At 53.4% G+C, this 17815-nt stretch overlaps 1 protein-coding gene across 1 annotated transcript; it reads left to right on the forward strand.

The window, feature by feature from the left end:
• Positions 1-1185: 1185 nt before the first annotated feature.
• Positions 1186-7664, forward strand: Reep2 (receptor accessory protein 2). The gene is made up of 8 exons (XM_003477389.5): positions 1186-1441; positions 2978-3050; positions 3554-3630; positions 5275-5395; positions 5566-5679; positions 5952-6099; positions 6194-6324; positions 6405-7664. Exons 1-8 carry the CDS (start codon positions 1410-1412, stop codon positions 6471-6473), a joined length of 765 nt encoding a protein of 254 aa, XP_003477437.1. The 5' UTR covers positions 1186-1409; the 3' UTR covers positions 6474-7664.
• Positions 7665-17815: the final 10151 nt, after the last annotated feature.

Below are 17815 nucleotides of genomic sequence, written 5' to 3' on the forward strand. Positions count from 1 at the left end.
GAACAGACTGCATTACAATCAGAAGAGGCCTTTTGGGAAAGCTTTTGTAAAGACTAGCAAGAGTGGGGCTGGGGATTTAGCTCAGCGGCATAAGTGCCTGCCTTGCAAGCAGGCAGTCATGAGTTCGATCCCCGGTACCAGTAAAAACGAAAAAGAAAAAAAAAGACTAGCATGAGGGGTCACAGGGACTGCTTCTCTGGAACCTACTGGAAAACATCTTCCAAAGCATTCAAACCTGGAAATACAGTTACCAGTTTTGGAAATAGACTGTTGAGTGGTTTGACGGTGCCAAGGCTGAATAAAACATGACTTTGAAATACAGAACTCAGCAGGTCCGTTCAACCTAAATGGGCACAGGTCGGTGCTGTGATCCCCAGAAAGATTGCACCTCACCATAAAAGGCAGAGGGATGCAGCGGCTTTAAAATGGGACAGGAAAGGAGTGTAATGGGTCCGGCTGCGTGGGGGTGGAGGCTGGAGCTCAGTTGCTTTGGAGGAAATCGGGAGGCAGACTAGCCTACATTCTGGATATAAATGTCTGCAGAACTAGGGCATCCACTGCCACAGTGCTGACTAGTGGGAGTGGAACTGGAGCCCCTGGACTTCCCACTACCTGTGTCCCAGCCCCACTGTTGAAATTGAAATTCGGTCCCTCCCGGGGCCCAGCTGTTCCCCTGCAGTTTATTGACAACCTAAAAAAGCAGACCAGATGGCACCTGCGTGTCTTCTTTCAGCTAGGGGTTGGTGATTGCGGAGAAAGTGTGGGGTGGACTTCGAGTGAGTGTCTACAGGCTTGCAATGGGGGAGGGTTTTGCTAATCAGTAGTTAGGGGTGCAGCCTGTTCAGACTTCCTGGGTTCCTATCTTAGGAGTATGACCTAGTAGTTTTGTGACTTTCTGCAAATTACTGAACCTCCTTAAACTCATGTCTTTACTTTCAAGATGAGAATAATTATGACTTACACCTTGTAGGATGAGTCATGACCATTCAGTGCAATGGCACACAGTAAGCACTCAACAAATCATAGCTCTTATTCCTCATGCGATTCTTAAGCCTTCAGCCTGATGTAGACAGAGCAGGTGGCTGGAATCAATATCAGACCGTGACCGGAGGCCCCCGTAACCCCCGCCCGTGGACTTGAAGCCCAAGAAAGGTGAACCGGCACCTCGAGAGGGGGACAGCACAGAAGGCGCAGGCGCATGCCCAGCCGCAGCAGGTGCTGGTGGGGCGGGCGAGGCCCTGCGGCCTCCCCTTTAAGAACCGCCGCCGCCCACGGCCCGCCGCTGCGGTAGGGACCTCCCCTTTAACGCGGCAGCTCGGTGCTCGGTGCTCGCTGCCCCCGCGGCGGCCGCTGCCGCTACCGCAACCTCTCAGCCTCGGGCAGCCGCATCCTTGCCGCGCCGGCCCGCCATGGTGTCGTGGATCATCTCTCGCCTGGTGGTGTGAGTGCGGAGGCGCTGGCGGGGGTGATGGGGACAGTGATGGGGGCGGTGGCGGGGCTGAGGTTGCTCCCAGCTGCAAGTCATCCACGGACGGGCGCATCGTGGCTGCCGGGGTTCCCAGGGACAGATGTGGGACCCAAGGCTGTAAGGGGCCATGGGGGGCCTGGCTTCCCAGACCTCACCCAGGGACTCACCTCATTCATCACTGACTGGTTTTACGTTAAACGCCCCAGCTTCTCTGCCCTCCGTCCTGGGGTCTAGGCAGCCACCGGTTTACAGGCAGGTGGGCTCTTCCCTCCTGACCTGGCAGGTCTGGGCTGCCAGGGCCTCGGATCAGGCCCACCTCTCCCTAGGAAGAGCGGAGGAGCAGCACAGAGTGGGGAGTGGAGCCGGAATGTAGTGGGGCCAGGGCCTCCTGCTATAGCACAGAGCATGGCTGCTTCCATCAGGCCCTCCTCCCTCTGGCTTCTGCTGATTGTCAGGAGACACGAAGACGGGCCAAGACACTTGCCCCTAAGGTGCCCGAGATGGAGGTCTGGTGTCTATCGGAGACCAGAGATGCGGGGAAGACAAAGTGTGGGGTACCTGAGAAGGGATGTCTGTGTTCAGCCTGGGATTGTGAAAGCCTCGGATGGGCAGGCGGTGGTGGCCTTCATTCCTTGCTGCAAGCCACATTGTGGAGCTCTGTACACACACACTTCGTCCTTGAGGATTCTGCCCCGCATTCCATCTGCACCAGCAGCCTGGGGAGCCTCAGAGCCAACCTTGCCCTAAGCTCAGAGGCCTACGCCTCACCTCAGCCTCCACCACAGGGCTGACCCCAAGCAGCCCATCCTGTTGCCTCCCATCCACTGTTGACCCGTCCTGGTGTCCTGGTTTCTTAGACTTCCATGGGGCCTGTGGGCTGATTTCTCCTCTGGCCTGGGCAAGCTCCCTAAGGGGAGCTGCTACTTTTCCCACTGCTCCTTGTGTGCTGTCTGTGGTCGGTAATGGGATCCCCAACAGGTCCTTGAGGCCAGAGCCCTCCCCTGAGCCTAGTCCCCAGGGTGTTTCCAGGGCCTCCTGCCCCTGTGCCCTCTGGCCCTCTAACTGCCAGGTGGCTTGTTTTTGAGGTGGGGTCAGGTTCCTTTGTGGAGCTAGCCCCACCCAACCTGCTGTGAGACAAGGAGGTGCAGGGTAGGGATAGACAAGTTAAATGGGCATAAAGCCAATAAGAAAAGCAGTCCTGGGGCAGTGACAGACACACACACACACACACACACACACACACACCAGGACATGCTAATACATAGCCAAGGACTGCAGCTGAAGGGACACTTGGGACCCTATGGCCTTGGCAAGTGCTAGAGCTGTGAACAATGGATTGGGTGGAGATGGCTGTCCCTGGCTGGGTGTCACCCACCCCACCCCACCCCACCCCGCGTGAGCATCTCCCCTGCTGTGGTGCTCTGGAGTTCTGCTGCTTTCCCTCACTGACCCAGGGGCTGGTGCAGAGCTGGGCAGAGAGGGACCCAGTAACCACGCCTGCCTCCCTAGGCTCATCTTCGGCACCCTGTACCCAGCCTATTCTTCCTACAAGGCCGTGAAGACCAAAAACGTGAAAGAATATGTGAGTGGATGACCCAAACCCCCTACCCAACCCACATGGCAGAGACAAAAGACAGTGGGTCTCACACAACAGACGGGGTGACTTACTGCCAGCACTGTCAGCTATTGATAAGACTCTGAGGCCAGATGCAGTCATATGGCTGTAATCCTAGCCACTTGGGAAGTTGAGGCTGGAGGACTGAAAGTTCAAGACCAGCCTGGGCAACTTAGCAAGACTTTAAGTTGTAGTCTCAAAATCTAAAAAATAAAAAGGGCTAGAGACGTAGCTCAGTACTAAGACCCTGAGTGCAATGCCCAGTACCACAAAAATTTTTTAAAAACCTGAGAAAAGGAACTTCCAGAGAATTCCTTTCTCCCAGCCTTAATGTAAGCCACAAAATTCAGGTCCTGGGTGTCCTTTCTTCCCCACAGCCCCTGCAGCATGTGAGCAGGCAGAAGGGGGAAACTGAGTACTTCTGCCTCTCAGCCCCAGGTCCCAATTGACACTGCCCTCTGTCCCCTCAGGTGAAATGGATGATGTACTGGATCGTCTTTGCCTTCTTCACCACGGCTGAGACCCTCACAGACATTGTGCTCTCCTGGTGAGCTCCAGCTCCCTTCCAGCATCTCAAGGCCCAATCCTCTGCCTTTCTAACCAGATACTTAGAGGACTGGACCGCAGGGTACAGGTCCCCAACTCTTAGCAGTCCCTTAGAATCCTGCCTGACTCAATCAGCAGAATAAGAACAGATAATCCCCTCATTCCTTCTGGTGGCACCTGAAGCACCATGACAGCATTCAGGACGCCTGCTTCTGCTCTGCCTAGTACCACCTTAGGTCATGGCTCTGTAGGGCAGAGCTTCCCTATTTGTTTTTTGTTTTTTTTTTGTACGGGAGATCGAACTCACAACTGTACGCTTGCAAGGCAGGTGCTTATGCCACTGAGCTAAATCCCTGGCGCAAGCTTCCCTATTTATGAACTGTGATTCAATCCTATAGACCTTGGGTGCGTTTCTCAGAGACTGCTAGCTACATGTCTAGGAGCAGTTTGAAGACAGGAGATGTATTTGAATCAGCTGTGTGTTCACAGCGGAAGCTCAAAAATGTTTGCTGAATGAGCAGATTCTTCTTGGAAGACTGGACTAATAACAGTGCACTGGAAATAAAAGAGAAGAGGGATGGGAATGTAGCTTAGTGATACAGCGCCTGTCTGGCAAGCACAAGGTCATGAGTTCAATCTCTGGTACAAAGAGAAAAAAAAAAGAAATAGCTTTTTGGAGGGGTGGAAGATCATTGCAACAAAGCCCATGTATCTGAGAAGGATAGCTTTAGCAGAAGATGGTTAGAAAAGAGATGGGTTAAAAGATAGTGAGTCTAGATTCCCCTGACCCAGCAAAGGAGTGGGCTCCGATAAGGTGCCTTGGGAGGTTGAAGGAGACCTGAGGGAGTCGTGACCTGAGCAGAAGCAGCTATGGGAACAGAGGGCAATCCTCAGAAGCCAGAGCACTGGATGCACTTTCACATACCCACAGTCCCAGCTCTCCAGGGGATTGAGGCAAGAGGATCCCAGAGCCTTGGCATCGAGGCCTAGCCTGTATAATGTACTAAGATGCCTTCTCCAAAATGTTTCTGTAGCTGGGCACAGTGGTCCATTCCTAACAATTTAGCAAGATCCTATCTCAAAAAGGTGCATGGGGGGCTGGAGATTTAGCTCAGTGGCATAAGCATCTGCCTTGTGAGCAGGTGGTCATGAGTTCAATCCCCGGTACCAGTAAAAAAAAAAAAAAAAAGTGCATGGGGGTAATATAACTCAATGTAAAGCACATAGGTTAAATCCCCAACACAAAAAAATTTAAATGAAAAAATAATCAAGGAGGCTGTCATGACAGTAAGGGCTAGAATCCAGATCCCAACCCAGTCCTCTTTGTGGAGGGAGGGCAGGAAGACGGGGTGAGGAGCCTAGATTAGAGCTTGCCTTGTTCTGACTGCAGGAACAAGGAATGGGGGTGTCTTCAGTAAGAGTGAAAGGGCTTAGGAAAGCGGGTGAGGACAGCTACTGCCACCCAGAGTTCCTTGCAGAACCACCTTTGCACCTGGAGTCTCAGCTGAGCCACCCAGTTCGCTGTGGAGCTCCGTGGTGACTCTAGCACACGACAAAGTGAAGGGTCATGCAGGGTCAAGAGGGGCGTCGGTGTTGCTGGGTCAGTGCACCCTGACTCTCCCTGTGCTTGCCTTGCCCTCAACAGGTTCCCCTTCTACTTTGAGCTCAAGATCGCCTTTGTGATTTGGCTGCTGTCCCCTTACACCAAGGGCTCCAGCGTGCTCTACCGAAAGTTCGTGCACCCAACACTGTCCAACAAGGAGAAGGTTTGCCCTGCTCTCAGCTTCCTGCTCAGCCTGTCCCCAGCTGAGACAGCCATGTACACTCTTGGCTCTCCCTGTGGGTGACCTGGCAGGGCCAGTACCTCAGTGCAGGTGTGAACAAAGGCAGAGCTGCCCTCCCCTCTCACCTGCCCGTCCTTTCGCCAACCCCTCAGGAGATCGACGAATACATCACACAGGCCCGGGACAAGAGCTATGAGACCATGATGAGGGTAGGCAAGAGGGGCCTAAACCTGGCCGCCAATGCTGCTGTCACAGCTGCTGCCAAGGTGAGACTCCAGGGCACCCACTTGACGACCCCCTGTCCTCAGGACTGTGGAGGCTATGGGTTTGTGCACCTCTGCCACTCTCCAGCTGAGTCACTTCCACTGTGTGGCCTCTATCTGGCCCATTTCCTCATCTGACCAAACAGACAGTATGGTCCCGGCCGCACAAGCCCGGCGAGGCTTAGTGTAGATAAGCACTGCCGCCGGCACCATGGTGACCTCTGTCTCCACCCCGCCCCCTCCCCCACTCTCTTGGTGCATGGTGGTGACCCTAGGGCCAGGGGGTGCTGTCAGAGAAGCTCCGGAGCTTCAGCATGCAGGACCTGACGCTGATCCGAGATGAGGATGCACTGCCCCTGCAGGGGCCAGAGGGCCGCCTCCGCCCCAGCCCTGCTGGCCTCCTGGACACCATTGAGGACTTAGGTACAGGCAGGCCCCAGGGCTGCATGGAGGCAGGGGTCAAAACAGCGCAGGTGGAAAAGACACCCTGACCCCTGTTCTTTTTCTCTTCTGTCAGGTGATGACCCTACCCTGAGTTTAAGGTCTACCACAATCCAAGCAGATCCCCGAACAGAGGCCTCAGAGGATGACATGGGAGACAAGGCCCCCAAGAGGGTCAAATCCATCAAAAAAGTGCCCAAAGCTGAGGTGAGAGCATGGGTCAGAGCTGGGGAAACAGGATGTGGGGCAACCTAAGCCCTGTCTCCCCCTTCTCCTTCCCTTGACAGCCACTGGCTTCTAAGACATTGAAGACCCGGCCTAAGAAGAAGAGCTCTGGTGGGGGTGACTCAGCGTGATGTCCTCAGCCCAGGCCACAGTGTGCAGAGTGAGGAGGAAGCCCCAGAGTGCAGCCCCAGCCCCTGCTCCACACTGTGCACCAGCCCAGGTGTCTCAACACTGGGCCCCCCTCAGGCAGCCATTTCTGGGGCCCACCCAGTAGCCACTTTGCTGGAGGGGGCCTGGAAAAGAGGGAGGCCCAGCTGTGGAGGTTGATGGCAGAGGCTGGCCCAGGCTCTGTGGACTGAGCCCCCAAGGAGATGGGGTCTCCCCAGGCTGGCCACTCCTCTCCCTGCTCCAGCCCTGCGCCGCCCACCCAGTGCCTTGCTGAAGACTGTGGCCAGCCCTTCTCTGAGCCCTGATATGCCCACTGCTTTCCCCAGGTTGAGAAGGGGTACAGTTGCAGAACAGATGGGCAAGGAGGGACCTGCAGACACTAGGAGAAAGGGAGCAAATGGGCACAGGCTTTGGGGATCTGGACAGCTGCCAGTGCAGGACATGGGGTTCATGTGGGATTAAATGGGCAGGATGGCCCACCCAGAGCTTCAGCTGGGGGCCTGTGTGCTTCCTGTCCCTACTAGAGAGATGGGGCTCCAGGGGTGTGTGTGTGTGTGTGTGTGTGTGTGTGTGTGTGTGTGTGAGAGAGAGAGAGAGAGAGAGAGAGAGAGAGAGAGAGAGAGAGAGAATGTGTGCATCTTACCAGGGCTGGGGCAGAGGGAGTTTGGGTGAAGGACTCTCCCTCAGGGGTCACCTTGTCCCACTCTTTCCTGACCTTTTTCCTGACCCTTTCTGCTAGTCTCTGAGCCTCAAAGGACCCCAACCCATCACAGCATGGGGCTCCAAGGCACCTCTTACCTACCGCTGTGTCCTTGATCACTGTCCCCTCACTTGTTCCCAGCCTTGCTGGCCCTGGACTGGACTCATCCACTCCTGGGGCCCACCATAGAAGGCCTGCTGAGCTGGCTTCTTTCTTCCCAGGGGGACCCATCCTTCCTTGCCCAGGGTCCCCTGCCTGTGCCAAGCAAACCCCTGTGAGTCCAGCTCAGCCCCACACCCTGCCCTGCTTCTGCCATGGCTTCAGTCAGGGCCAGGAGGAACTTGTGAAGGAAAGAGAGAGAGGCAGCAGCCAGGGGGCTCCCAGTTCCTTGGAAGAGGCTGCCCATTGGACCTTTGTCACTGGATGAGCCAATAAACCAAACTCTGGCACCTCATTTATTTTGGCCTCTGTGTTTTTCTTACTCTCCCCAGTCCACAAGGAGAAGGATCTCACCTGAGAAGCAGCACCCAGGAGGGGGACAGAGGAGAGGACAAGGCCAGACTGTGAACCCCAGGAGCTCTGATCTCTAGGGAAGTCTGTCTTCAGTTTTAAGAAAATGGTTTTGGGGCTGGGGATTTGGCTCAGCGGCATAAGCGCCTGCAAGCAGGCAGTCATGAGTTCGATCCCTGGTACCGATAAGAAAACGAAAAAGACAAAAAAAAGAAGAAAAAGAAAATGGTTTTGGAGTTCAAAATAAAGCTAGGTACTTAAGAGGGGTCCCAGGAGTTGTCTTGCCCCTTCAAATGTTGCCCCCAAACCCTAGACCCTGTGGTATCACACAGAAAGTGTCAGATATAAGTTCTAGGGATACAGACCCCAGGGAAGCGCCCAAGGAAGGGAAGGTGAGATATGGCGCTGGAGCCTGGGTGGCTGCAGTTCCTGGAAAGGCCAGAAAACATTGGAGGGGATGAAGGCAGACCCTGAAGGGGCTGAGAGAAGAAGGGGCTAGGCCAAGTCATTGGAGTCTTGAGGCAGACAAGGGAGCGAGCACTAAAGGCTGGGACCAGAGGCGGAGTGGAGGCGAGAAAAAGGCTTCAGGCCGCGGCAAGTACCACTGGCGGGGCTGAGAACCCTGAAGGCCACAACCCAGGAGAAGAAAGAATAGTAGAAGCAGTGGCAGAAGAGAGATTAACAAGCAAGTGGAGCAAGAGAAAGGGCAGAGCAGAGAAACAGTCTGTAGCTCAGCCTGGCAGGAGAGTGCAGGAAGCAGAGCATGGGGGTGGGGAGAGGGCCTGAGCAGAGGCCTCGCCAGGCTCTGGACCCTGAGTGTGACGCAGTGCACCTCTGTGAGGCTGTCCTCTTCCTTCCTTCCTTGGTATTGCACGCTCTCCCTAGCACAGGGAGCAGTATATGAGAAGCCTAGTGTCTGTCCTGGGGTCCTCCAGTGACCCCTGTGAGAGCCACTGCTTTCACCACTGCACCCTGAGCACTCTGGCCCCTTTCTCTATCCAAAAGAAGGGCAAGCTTCCAGGGTAAAATTCAGGAGAGAGACTCATTCTAGAAAGATCTCCTGCAAGATGTCAGCAGCTACCATATGACCAGGAAACTAGGTCAGGCACACTTTACCTAAGTCTCCTCTGCTATGGTGTATGCACACCACACACACACACACACACACACACACACACACACATGCACTCACATTCAGGTACATGTTTGCACCCATGACTGATGGATATAGAGGTCACAGCCAGATTCTGCATTGCTGGGCTCTCCATGCACATCTGGGTTTTCCTGTGTCAAAAGGAAGCGCCCAGATTTCCAAGCTCTCAGCTGTTTCCATGGAAACAGGCTTCTAGAACTCAGGGCATAGGCCCTCCCCATGTGATGCAGGGCAGAAGGAAAATGAGAGGTGACAAAAGGAAGGCGTGGAAAGGCTCCTAGGAGGAAGCTGCCAGGGGGCACGTGTAGGTGTAGGTGACTCCTCGCTGTCTGTCCCCTCATGACCTGAGACCATCTGCTGGCTCCTATCTGCCTCAGTAGATATCTGTAGGCTAGGATGTGGGAAAAGAGATGTCAGAATAGAAGTTTATTGCCAGAGGTAGGGTCTGGTATCAGATCAGTGCCTGGGTCCCTAGGGGGCTTTGAAAGGTATTAGCTTTGAGTTGGGGCCTGGGGCTGGGGCTGGAGTCTAGCTTTGTGTCCTGTGACCAAGGCTCCTCGCGGACACTGGGCAGCTCCCTCTATACCTCCATCCCCGGCTGTGATGGGGTCTGGAACCGCTTCAGCTGGCTCCTCCTTTCTTTCTTGTGGGTGTTCCATACTCAGAGAACCTGCTTAAAATGGGATTTCCAGGTCTGACGTCAAAGGAAAGCCTTCTCTCCCTGATTAGCAAAGGGAGCCTGGCCCGGCCCCGCCCAGAAGGAGGCAGGCCGAGCTGAGGAGGGTAGAAGCATGTGGATGGAAACGGGCTGTTCCCGAGTCTAAAGACCCTGATAGCTTCCCCATCACCTTACAGTTCAGCCCGTGGGTGATCATCTCCCTCCAAAGTCTTCCCCCCGCCCCAGTTTTATTCTCTGTGCTGGGTCATACCTGGTTGGAAGAGCGAGGAAAGCACCTTAAGTCCTCAGAGCTGGACAGCGGCTTCTGTTTGGGTCCTGCCTGAGCAGCTCCCATGCTTAGGCTGCAGTGCAGGCAGAATGGTAGGAAGAGTCCGTGCAAAGAGGGAAAATCCCACTAGGTGGCGCATCTCTCTTCCAATGTGGGATTCTGTGCGCCGCGGATGGCGAAGCTTGTAGTCAATCCCCTCAAAGTTTTGTGAGCAGAGAACCACATGCCCCAATCTAGTGAGTACAAAGAAAGCATCTTTGAAGGGTGCACAGTACGGCTGTGGATTCTAAAGCAATCTCTGCCTAAGCCCAGCTTGTATACACACCCCTCGCCCACTCTCTACACAGGTGGTCTGTCCTAAAAGGTGCCTCCTTGGTGTGTGAGGATCAGGCATCCTTCCTGGGGCAGGGAAATTGCCAGGCTGACCGTGAGAGAGTCCCTCAGCCCAAAAGACCCAGGGCTGTGCACGTGCGTGCATGTGGGGCATGGGATCAAACCCAGAGGTGCTCTGTCACTAAGCTATATCCCCAGCCACACCCCTGACAGTGTCTCCCCAAGTTGCCCAGACAGGACCTAAACTTGTGATTCTTCTACCTCAGCCTTCCGAAGTGCTGGGATTACAGGTGTGTGTCACCTCACCTAGGCCAACCTGAGCTTTTGAATTGCATTTAGAAAATATGCTGGAGCTGGCCTGAGAGTCAGGTGTTGTGCTGGGTGTGGCCGGTGCACACCTGAATCCCAGCTCTGGGGAGACTGAATCAGGACTGACATGAGGTCAAAGCCAGCTTGGGGTACAAAATGAATTTAAAGCTGGCCTGAATTACAGAGCAACACCCTGTCTTCACAGAAAAGGAGGAGGAGGAGGAGAAGGACAGGACGAGAAGAAGATGATGAAGAAGGAGGAGGAGGCAGAGACGTTCATCCAGTGGCACTGTTCCCTGGACATGGCCATAGTGGCCAGCTCAGGCCTGCTCTCCAGACTTCCCTGCTCCCTCCTTTGGTTTCCTCTGTGCAGCCTGGAACCCTTATCCCCATGTATTCTTGCAGGGCCAGTGATCCACCTTTCCCTGACTTCTGTCCCACACTGACCCTTGCATCCCTGATTAATTCCCCTCTTTTTTGTGTGCCAGGCAAATAAGTGATCACATACTAGAATCTCTTAGCTATCCCATCATTTGAGCCCTGGCAGGTAAATGTACACCCTATTTTTTAGCAACATCAGGTCTTCAGCAGAATTTCCACCTCATCTCAACCAGAATCACGGCTCAGTCCTATTGACTTCTGAAGAGGTACAGACCCTGCAGATCGGCTCAGCCAATGTCTAGGAAGGAGAGGTTGAGCTAAATCAGGCAGAGACTTTCTGGTACCTTGCTTGGTTTCCCACAAACTACCCAGATCCCATTTCCTGTTCTAGGTCTATCCTAGGCCTGCTGGATGTGGCTTTCTGAGCTGTGGACTCAGGAGGTTGCACACGGATTATTTGCAGCCTGAGCAGAAGGTGCTCATGCTTCCACACTTCTGTGGCCCAGGTCACTCTCATCTGGTTTGTTCTCCATGAAGAAGGGAGGAGGACAGGGAGAAGAGCACAATGGGAGCTCTGAAGCCAGCCCAGCCGGTACCAGCTTCTTGCCCTGCATGCTCAGGCACACTCAGCCTCTAGCTGCCCCCCTCTGTCTGCTGGAGCTTTGGTTATCAGGTTCACCAGGTGAGTGGGGAAGTGGCTCCTGGCCACCTCCCCGAAGGCTGTCAGATGTGCCCTCCAGGCGTCCATCACACCTCTCCTCCTGATAGCACTTACTACCCTGCCTAACTAGGGCCTGTGTCCCCCACAGCCTGAAAACCCCGCTGTAGGTCACAGATCCGGCTGGTTCACCAGTTTGTCCAGCATTCAGCATGGCCTGGCACACAGTAAGCACTCTGCACATTTCTGCGGAATGGCTAACTGATGCCCCTGCAGCATCCTCCCTCTCCTGCAAGAATACCTGCACACCTCAGCTCCCCTGTAGAGCCAGGTTTGCTGCCTGTGCCTGCCTGCGCTTGGGGCTGCAGGCACTGCCCAGCGCTGGTGCCTCGCTCTGGTTCCCCGCAGGTGCCCATGCTCCTGTCCTTCCCTCTCTCTCACAGATGGCAGTCAGCTTTCCAGCCACATTCGGATTCTCACTTGAATGCGATGCTAAATTGGGAAGAAGAGCAGCTTCACACTCCAGATTTAGTCAGGGAGAGAAAAAGTGAGACTGAGAGAAAAAATGTTGCCAGTGGGAGGAGAAGGCTGGGTCGGGGGTGGGAGGTGGTGTCAGACTTACCCAGAGCCTTAGAGAATAGCCCCAAACCCTCGGCACCTCCTCCTAAAAATAAACAACCACCCAGAGTCTGCCCCCACAGGGACTCCTGAGGCGCCTTTCCTCTTCCGGGACAGCCACTCTCAAATTTCCTTGGTGGGGTGGAAATGATGGGAAGCCAAGGACTTTTGGGTTCTTAAAACTAGAGAGGGATCCGCTGCTGCTTTCATCACTGGTAGTAATGAACTGTGAATTCATCTTAAACCTGGCTTTTTTTTTTTTTTTTTTTTTTTTTTTTTTTTTTTAAAGAGTCTGGGCTCCCTCTGCATATTTGTTTGTTTATTCTTTTTTGGTACTGGGAATTGAACTCAGGACCTCATGCTTGCCAGGCAGGCGCTGTGCCACTGAGCTATATCCACCACCTTAAACCTGGCTTTAAAGCCAGGCATAGTGCCACATGCCTGTAATCCCAGCAATGGGGAGGCTGAGGCAGGCAGATTGCTATGAGTTCCAGGCCGCGTAGTGAAGTCAGAGCCAGTCTGAACTACATAGGTGAGACTGTCTCAAAAAACCAAACCAAACCAATCTGACTTTAATCCTCTCGCCATAGCTATTGGTTATTGCCTTACAATGTTGTTAGCAGCATTGCCCTTAATAATGAGGAATCATCCTTTGTCTGTTAACAGATGAGTGGACACACAAGCTGTGGCATAATTGTACCATGAAATATTATTCACATTTTATTTCCTACTCTTTTTTGTGGGGGTGGGCACTGGGAATCCAACTCAGGACCTCACGCTTGCCAGGCAGGCACTGTGCTGCTGAGCTATAGCCCTGGCTCTATTCACACTTTAAAAGAATGAGATTTTGGTACACCTTACAGTATGGAAACATCCTGTAACCATTATGCTAAATGAAATAAAGCAGACTCAAAAGGCCACATGTCATATGGCTGCACTTCCATGAGGAACCCAGAGTCCCCAGGTCACAGAGACAGGGATTATATTAGAGGTTAGCGAGGGTTCAGGGAATGGAGAAGAGGAAATTATTGCTTCATGGGTATCAAATTTCTGTCTGAAATGATGAAAAAATTCCAAAAAATGGATACTGAATGTACTTAAAGCCCCTAAATTATATACTTAAAATTAATTAAAATGGTAAGTTTTTTATATACAGTGCTTTATGATAATTGTGTATATGTGTGGTGCTCAAATGCAGGGCCCTGTGCACGCCAGGTAAGTACTATACCATGGAGCTATGTCCTCTGCCTCAAAAAGAAATATTAATTAACCAGATTTAAATGTAAAAGGCACTGAGTCCAAATTCAGCTTCAAAACACTTATTCAGCCGTGCTGGCCCTCTCTGCAGCTGACTCAAGGGAAATGGAGTCCTCTAAGTTCCAAAGGCCCTTGGCAGTCTGCTGGAAGAATAGGGAAACGCAGAGGTTGCTTTCTCTGCAGCTGCTGGAGGGCAGCAGCCAACCCTCTCTCCTCAGCTGCTGCTTGACAGGATGGTTGTCTGGGCCCAGGTGCTTCGGCCTGGTAGGGGTTGCCAGCTTCCTCCCTGTGCACTCCCACTTTGCCCTAAACAGCATTCTCCTTTGGAGGGGGCTGACAGGAGGGCATTGGAGGAGAGAAGAGAGGCCCGATCCAGCTAGGCTCCTGACTACCCTGCCGCCACCCTGTGCCGCCACACTGGAGGAAACGGGCTGTCAGTGAGTGCAGGTGTCAGTTTTTCTCTGGGTCTTTCTGCCTGGGAGTGCAAGGCCCCTGCTTGAGCCCTGGGTCACTGGAGCTGTGGCCTGCAGGCCTCCCTCTTGGACAACAACCCGGTAGCCGCTGGTCTTGCCACCTGCCTCCCCCTGGCAGCCTCCTGAGATTCCCATCAGATGTCAGGTTGGCTCTCTGATGCCTCAGAAGCACTGCATTGGCAGGAGCTGGATTAAGGGCTCCCACATGCCCTGGGCCTCCTTTTCCCTGTATCTGTTATTTATCACCATGCCAGGTTTTTTGTCTTTTGGGTTTTATTTTATTTTATTTTGTCTTTTTCGTTTTTATTGGTAACAGGGATCGAACTCACGATGCCTGCTTGCAAGGCAGACGCTTATGTCGCTGAGCTAAATCCCCAGCCCCTTGGGTTTTATTTTATTACTTTTATGTTTGGGGCAGGGATGATGTTTAATAAATTAATGTTGAATGAATGAAGTGAAATGATCTTTTCATAGGTCTCTTTCATCTCTGCCTGACTCAAGAACCTTGAGAGTTAGGTATGATAGTGCACACTGTAATCTCAGCACTTGGGAGGCTGAGGCAGGAGGGTAGCCATGAATTCAACCCTAGCCTGGACTACATAATGAGGCCTTGTCTCAAAAAAAATGAACAAGCAAACCAAGCAAGGAAACTTGCAGAGTAAAAGCTATGTCTGGCTTATCTGAGATCCCAGAAAACAGTTCTTAGCATGACCAGGCTTTGGCCAGAGCACTCTGAAGCCAGACTGCCTGACCTGGAATCCTAGCTCCACCACTGACCACCTCCTCGGCCCTGAACAAGTTACCTGCCCTTTCTGAGCCTGTTTCCTCATCACTGAAATGGGAGTGGGAATGGTACTGACTGATCTGATAAGTCACTGGGAAGACAGACAGCTGTCAGAAGACCTGTGACATAGTAAATGTGGGGGGGCTGGGGTGGGAGTGGAGAATACATGCAGAGATTCAGGAAAAGCTGAGGGAATCAGCACCACTGATACTACTCTCTTCCTTGCGTCCCAGAGTTTGCTGGGGAGGGAGGCAGAGTGGGGCAACCCCAGAAGCCGCCCCCTCGTGCCTCTTCCCCCTCCTGCTCCAAGCTCACTCACCAAGGAGCTGAGCAGCCTCAGTGGCAGTTGGTGGTGAGGGGCCAGAAATAACCAGTGTTGCTATTCCTGCCTTTCTGGGCTGGATGGAAACGCTGCCTCTCTAATCTCCAGGCTGCTCTCTCTCTGACTTCCTGCACATCAGTAGGCTCTTATATAACGCTCCCCTCCCTCTCCTGCCCAGCAAGCTTCCAGAGATTTCTGCAGCTAGCTGGTTTTGCTGCACTCAGCTGGGGGCAGGGGGTTGGGGGCAGCAGATGGGAGAAGCTACCACCAAGGCTAGACTGTCCTCTGAACCCGTGTCCTGCTGGTCTCTGCAGTGGGAGGGGGCTACCGGCACCAGGCAGAGGGAGAGACCAGGGGCTCGGACAGCAGCCTTTTCTGCATCTGAGAAGCGCCAAAAAGCCCTGCCTCACTGTTTGGCTACCTCCAGCCAGGGGCTCCCATCACAGACCCCAGTGAGGGTGGACTACGGTATGCTTCATCTTGGGCACCAGTGTCTTCTGCCACAGGCCTAACCTGTCTCTGTCTGCCACATAGCTTCTCTCAAAGGCCTGAGAAGAGAACTGGACTCAAGCAGCCCAGTCCGTGGCAGCCTATCTGGGCTGTGCAAAAACCCTCTTCACCTGTTCATGTGTGTGTGTGTGTGTGTGAACCCAGGGTCTTGTGTATGCTAGGCAAGCCGGGCCTCTCCTGCAGGCCCCCAGGGCCTGTTTTAGCACAGTCTTCAAAGCCATCTGCCTCAGCACCACCTTACATGTCCCTTCCTGCCTGAGGGCTCATGGTTTTCCACTGGGAAGAGGAAGCTGGGTGTGGTGGAGCACACCTGTAATCCCAGTACTAGGAAGGCTGAGGCAGGAGGATTGCTGCAGGTTGAAGACCAGCCTGGGCTACATTGTGAGCTCAAGGAACAGTTTGAACTGCATAGCAAGACCCTGCCTCAAAAAGACAAAATAATAAATAATAATATTAGTTGAGATAACTGGAGAAGAAATGGCCCTCTGGAATGGTTCCCTCATTTCACCTTCTGTCCCACCCACATCGGACCTCATCACTCAAGGGCCTCCCTGTGTGGGAGCAGAGTGGCCCCCACCCAGTCCAAGAGCAAGTCCTCTGTGTCTCCGGTGAGCCCCTCCGCCTTCGGAAAGTGTGACGGGCAATCCAGACAGAGTCACTTCCTGAGCTCCAGGCAGGCCACCACGTGGCAAACCGCGGGCCGAGCAGCCCCTGTCAGTGCTGACGTGCCCCACAGGGAGGAGGAAGTGGTAGTGGAAAAAGGGGTTTGTTTTCCTCTTTCAGCCACAGCCTGCTCTGTCCTGGGTTGGGGGTCTGAGACAAGATGGCTTTACTGGCTTCCTCCTCCCTCAGCTGCCTTGGACAAGCCCAGTTCTCTCATCTCTGCCTTCTCCTCCTCTCCAGGTGGCAAGGAAAGTCTGAGTACAAGCAGCAGCTCTGACCTGCAGACCTTCCAACATCTCCCACCTGTCCTGCGGCCACTAAGTTCTAAGGGTCATCCCTAAGTGTCCTATGAGGCCCAGCAGGCCTCCAAGTCACCACACACGAGAGAGGCTCAGAGCCTTCCTCCCTCCAGCCCGACTTCTTGTAGGGCCCTGGCCAACTGTTCCACCACAGTTGTTTGGTACAAGTTGGTGTCACAAGCCCAAGCTGACATTTGTTTCCTAGGGAGGGTCAGTTCTTTTCATTGTGCACCCCCCATTCCAATCACAGCAAAAGCAGAAGTGTGCCACTGGCCTGGAGATGATGGAGGAGGGCACTTGCTGCTGAGAAGCCTGATCAGAAGCAGAACCCCCCAGGGCAATGGCTTTCAGATCTTCTTGCGGCCGACAGCCCTGCCACAGTCACAGAGGGCTACAGTCTGCTCGGCATGCAGGAGATTTGAGTTCAGCTCCCCAATGCAGCTAGACAGAGGCTGCCTAAGGTTGTCATGAATTGGGGTGATTCCCCCCACAGGAAGTTGCTGGCTTATGCTATGGAGGGTGGACAGGACTAAAAAGGCTCCTTCTCAGCCAGGCGTGACATAGGCTTGTAATCCTAGTTACTCAACAAACTGAGGCAGAAAGATCCCTGTGAGTTTGAGGCCAGCCTGGCCTACACAGCCTGAACTACACAGTAAGACCTGGGTCATAAAGAGAAAGTGGGAGAGGGAGTTTCTCTGAGTTCTAGGGGCAGAACAAAGAGAAAAGAGGGTGGAGGGATATGGTTTAGCCCTGGGCTTTCTTTCATACCTTACTGAGGTCCAGACTTACCATGATCTGACTTCCTCCCTTTGGGATGCCTTTGCCAGGCTGTCCCTCTTGCCTGTGCTTCTGTCCCCACACTGCTCCTCTACGCAGTCAATTTCCTCTCATCCTGTGTGACTGCATAAACCTGACTCCCTCCAAGACACCTTTCATCACCTCCCTAGTGCATAAGCTCACATTTTCAATGATCTGAAATAGTTGTTCTTTGCTTAACTGTTTATTTCTATCTAGCCCAGAGAATGGTAATTTCCATGGGAGCAAAGTCTTCCTGGGACTTAGCACTCAGCTAGAACAAGCAGTAGCCTATGAACCCTTTTTTAAAGAAAGGATGCTTTTAGGGGCTGGGGATTTAGCTCAGCAGCATAAGCACCTGCCTTGCAAGCAGGCGGTCATGACTTCGATCCCTGGTACCGATAAAAATGAAAAAGGAAAAAAAAAAAAAGGATGCTTGGGCTTGGTGGACATAGAGCTGTACCTAACATGCATGAGGCCCTGGGTTCATGGCTCAGCACAGCAAAAATAACTAATCTCGGGGCTGGGGATTTAGCTCAGCGGCATAAGCGCCTGCCTTGCAAGCAGGCAGTTGTGAGTTTGATCCCCGGTAC

Source organism: Cavia porcellus, unplaced genomic scaffold, assembly GCF_034190915.1.
Source record: "Cavia porcellus strain 051 isolate PalLab524CR breed Dunkin Hartley unplaced genomic scaffold, mCavPor4.1 scaffold_21, whole genome shotgun sequence".
Lineage (NCBI taxonomy): Eukaryota > Metazoa > Chordata > Mammalia > Rodentia > Caviidae > Cavia > Cavia porcellus.

What these genes read in the sequence shown, in the direction of transcription:
- Reep2 (XM_003477389.5), top strand. Translation starts at nt 1,410, where the DNA reads ATGGTGTCGTGGATCATCTCTCGCCTGGTGGT. An exon ending in CTGTCACAGCTGCTGCCAAG is followed by an intron (nt 5,680 to 5,951) that starts GTGAGACTCCAG and finishes TGGTGACCCTAG; the next exon opens with GGCCAGGGGGTGCTGTCAGA. An exon ending in AAAAAGTGCCCAAAGCTGAG is followed by an intron (nt 6,325 to 6,404) that starts GTGAGAGCATGG and finishes TTCCCTTGACAG; the next exon opens with CCACTGGCTTCTAAGACATT.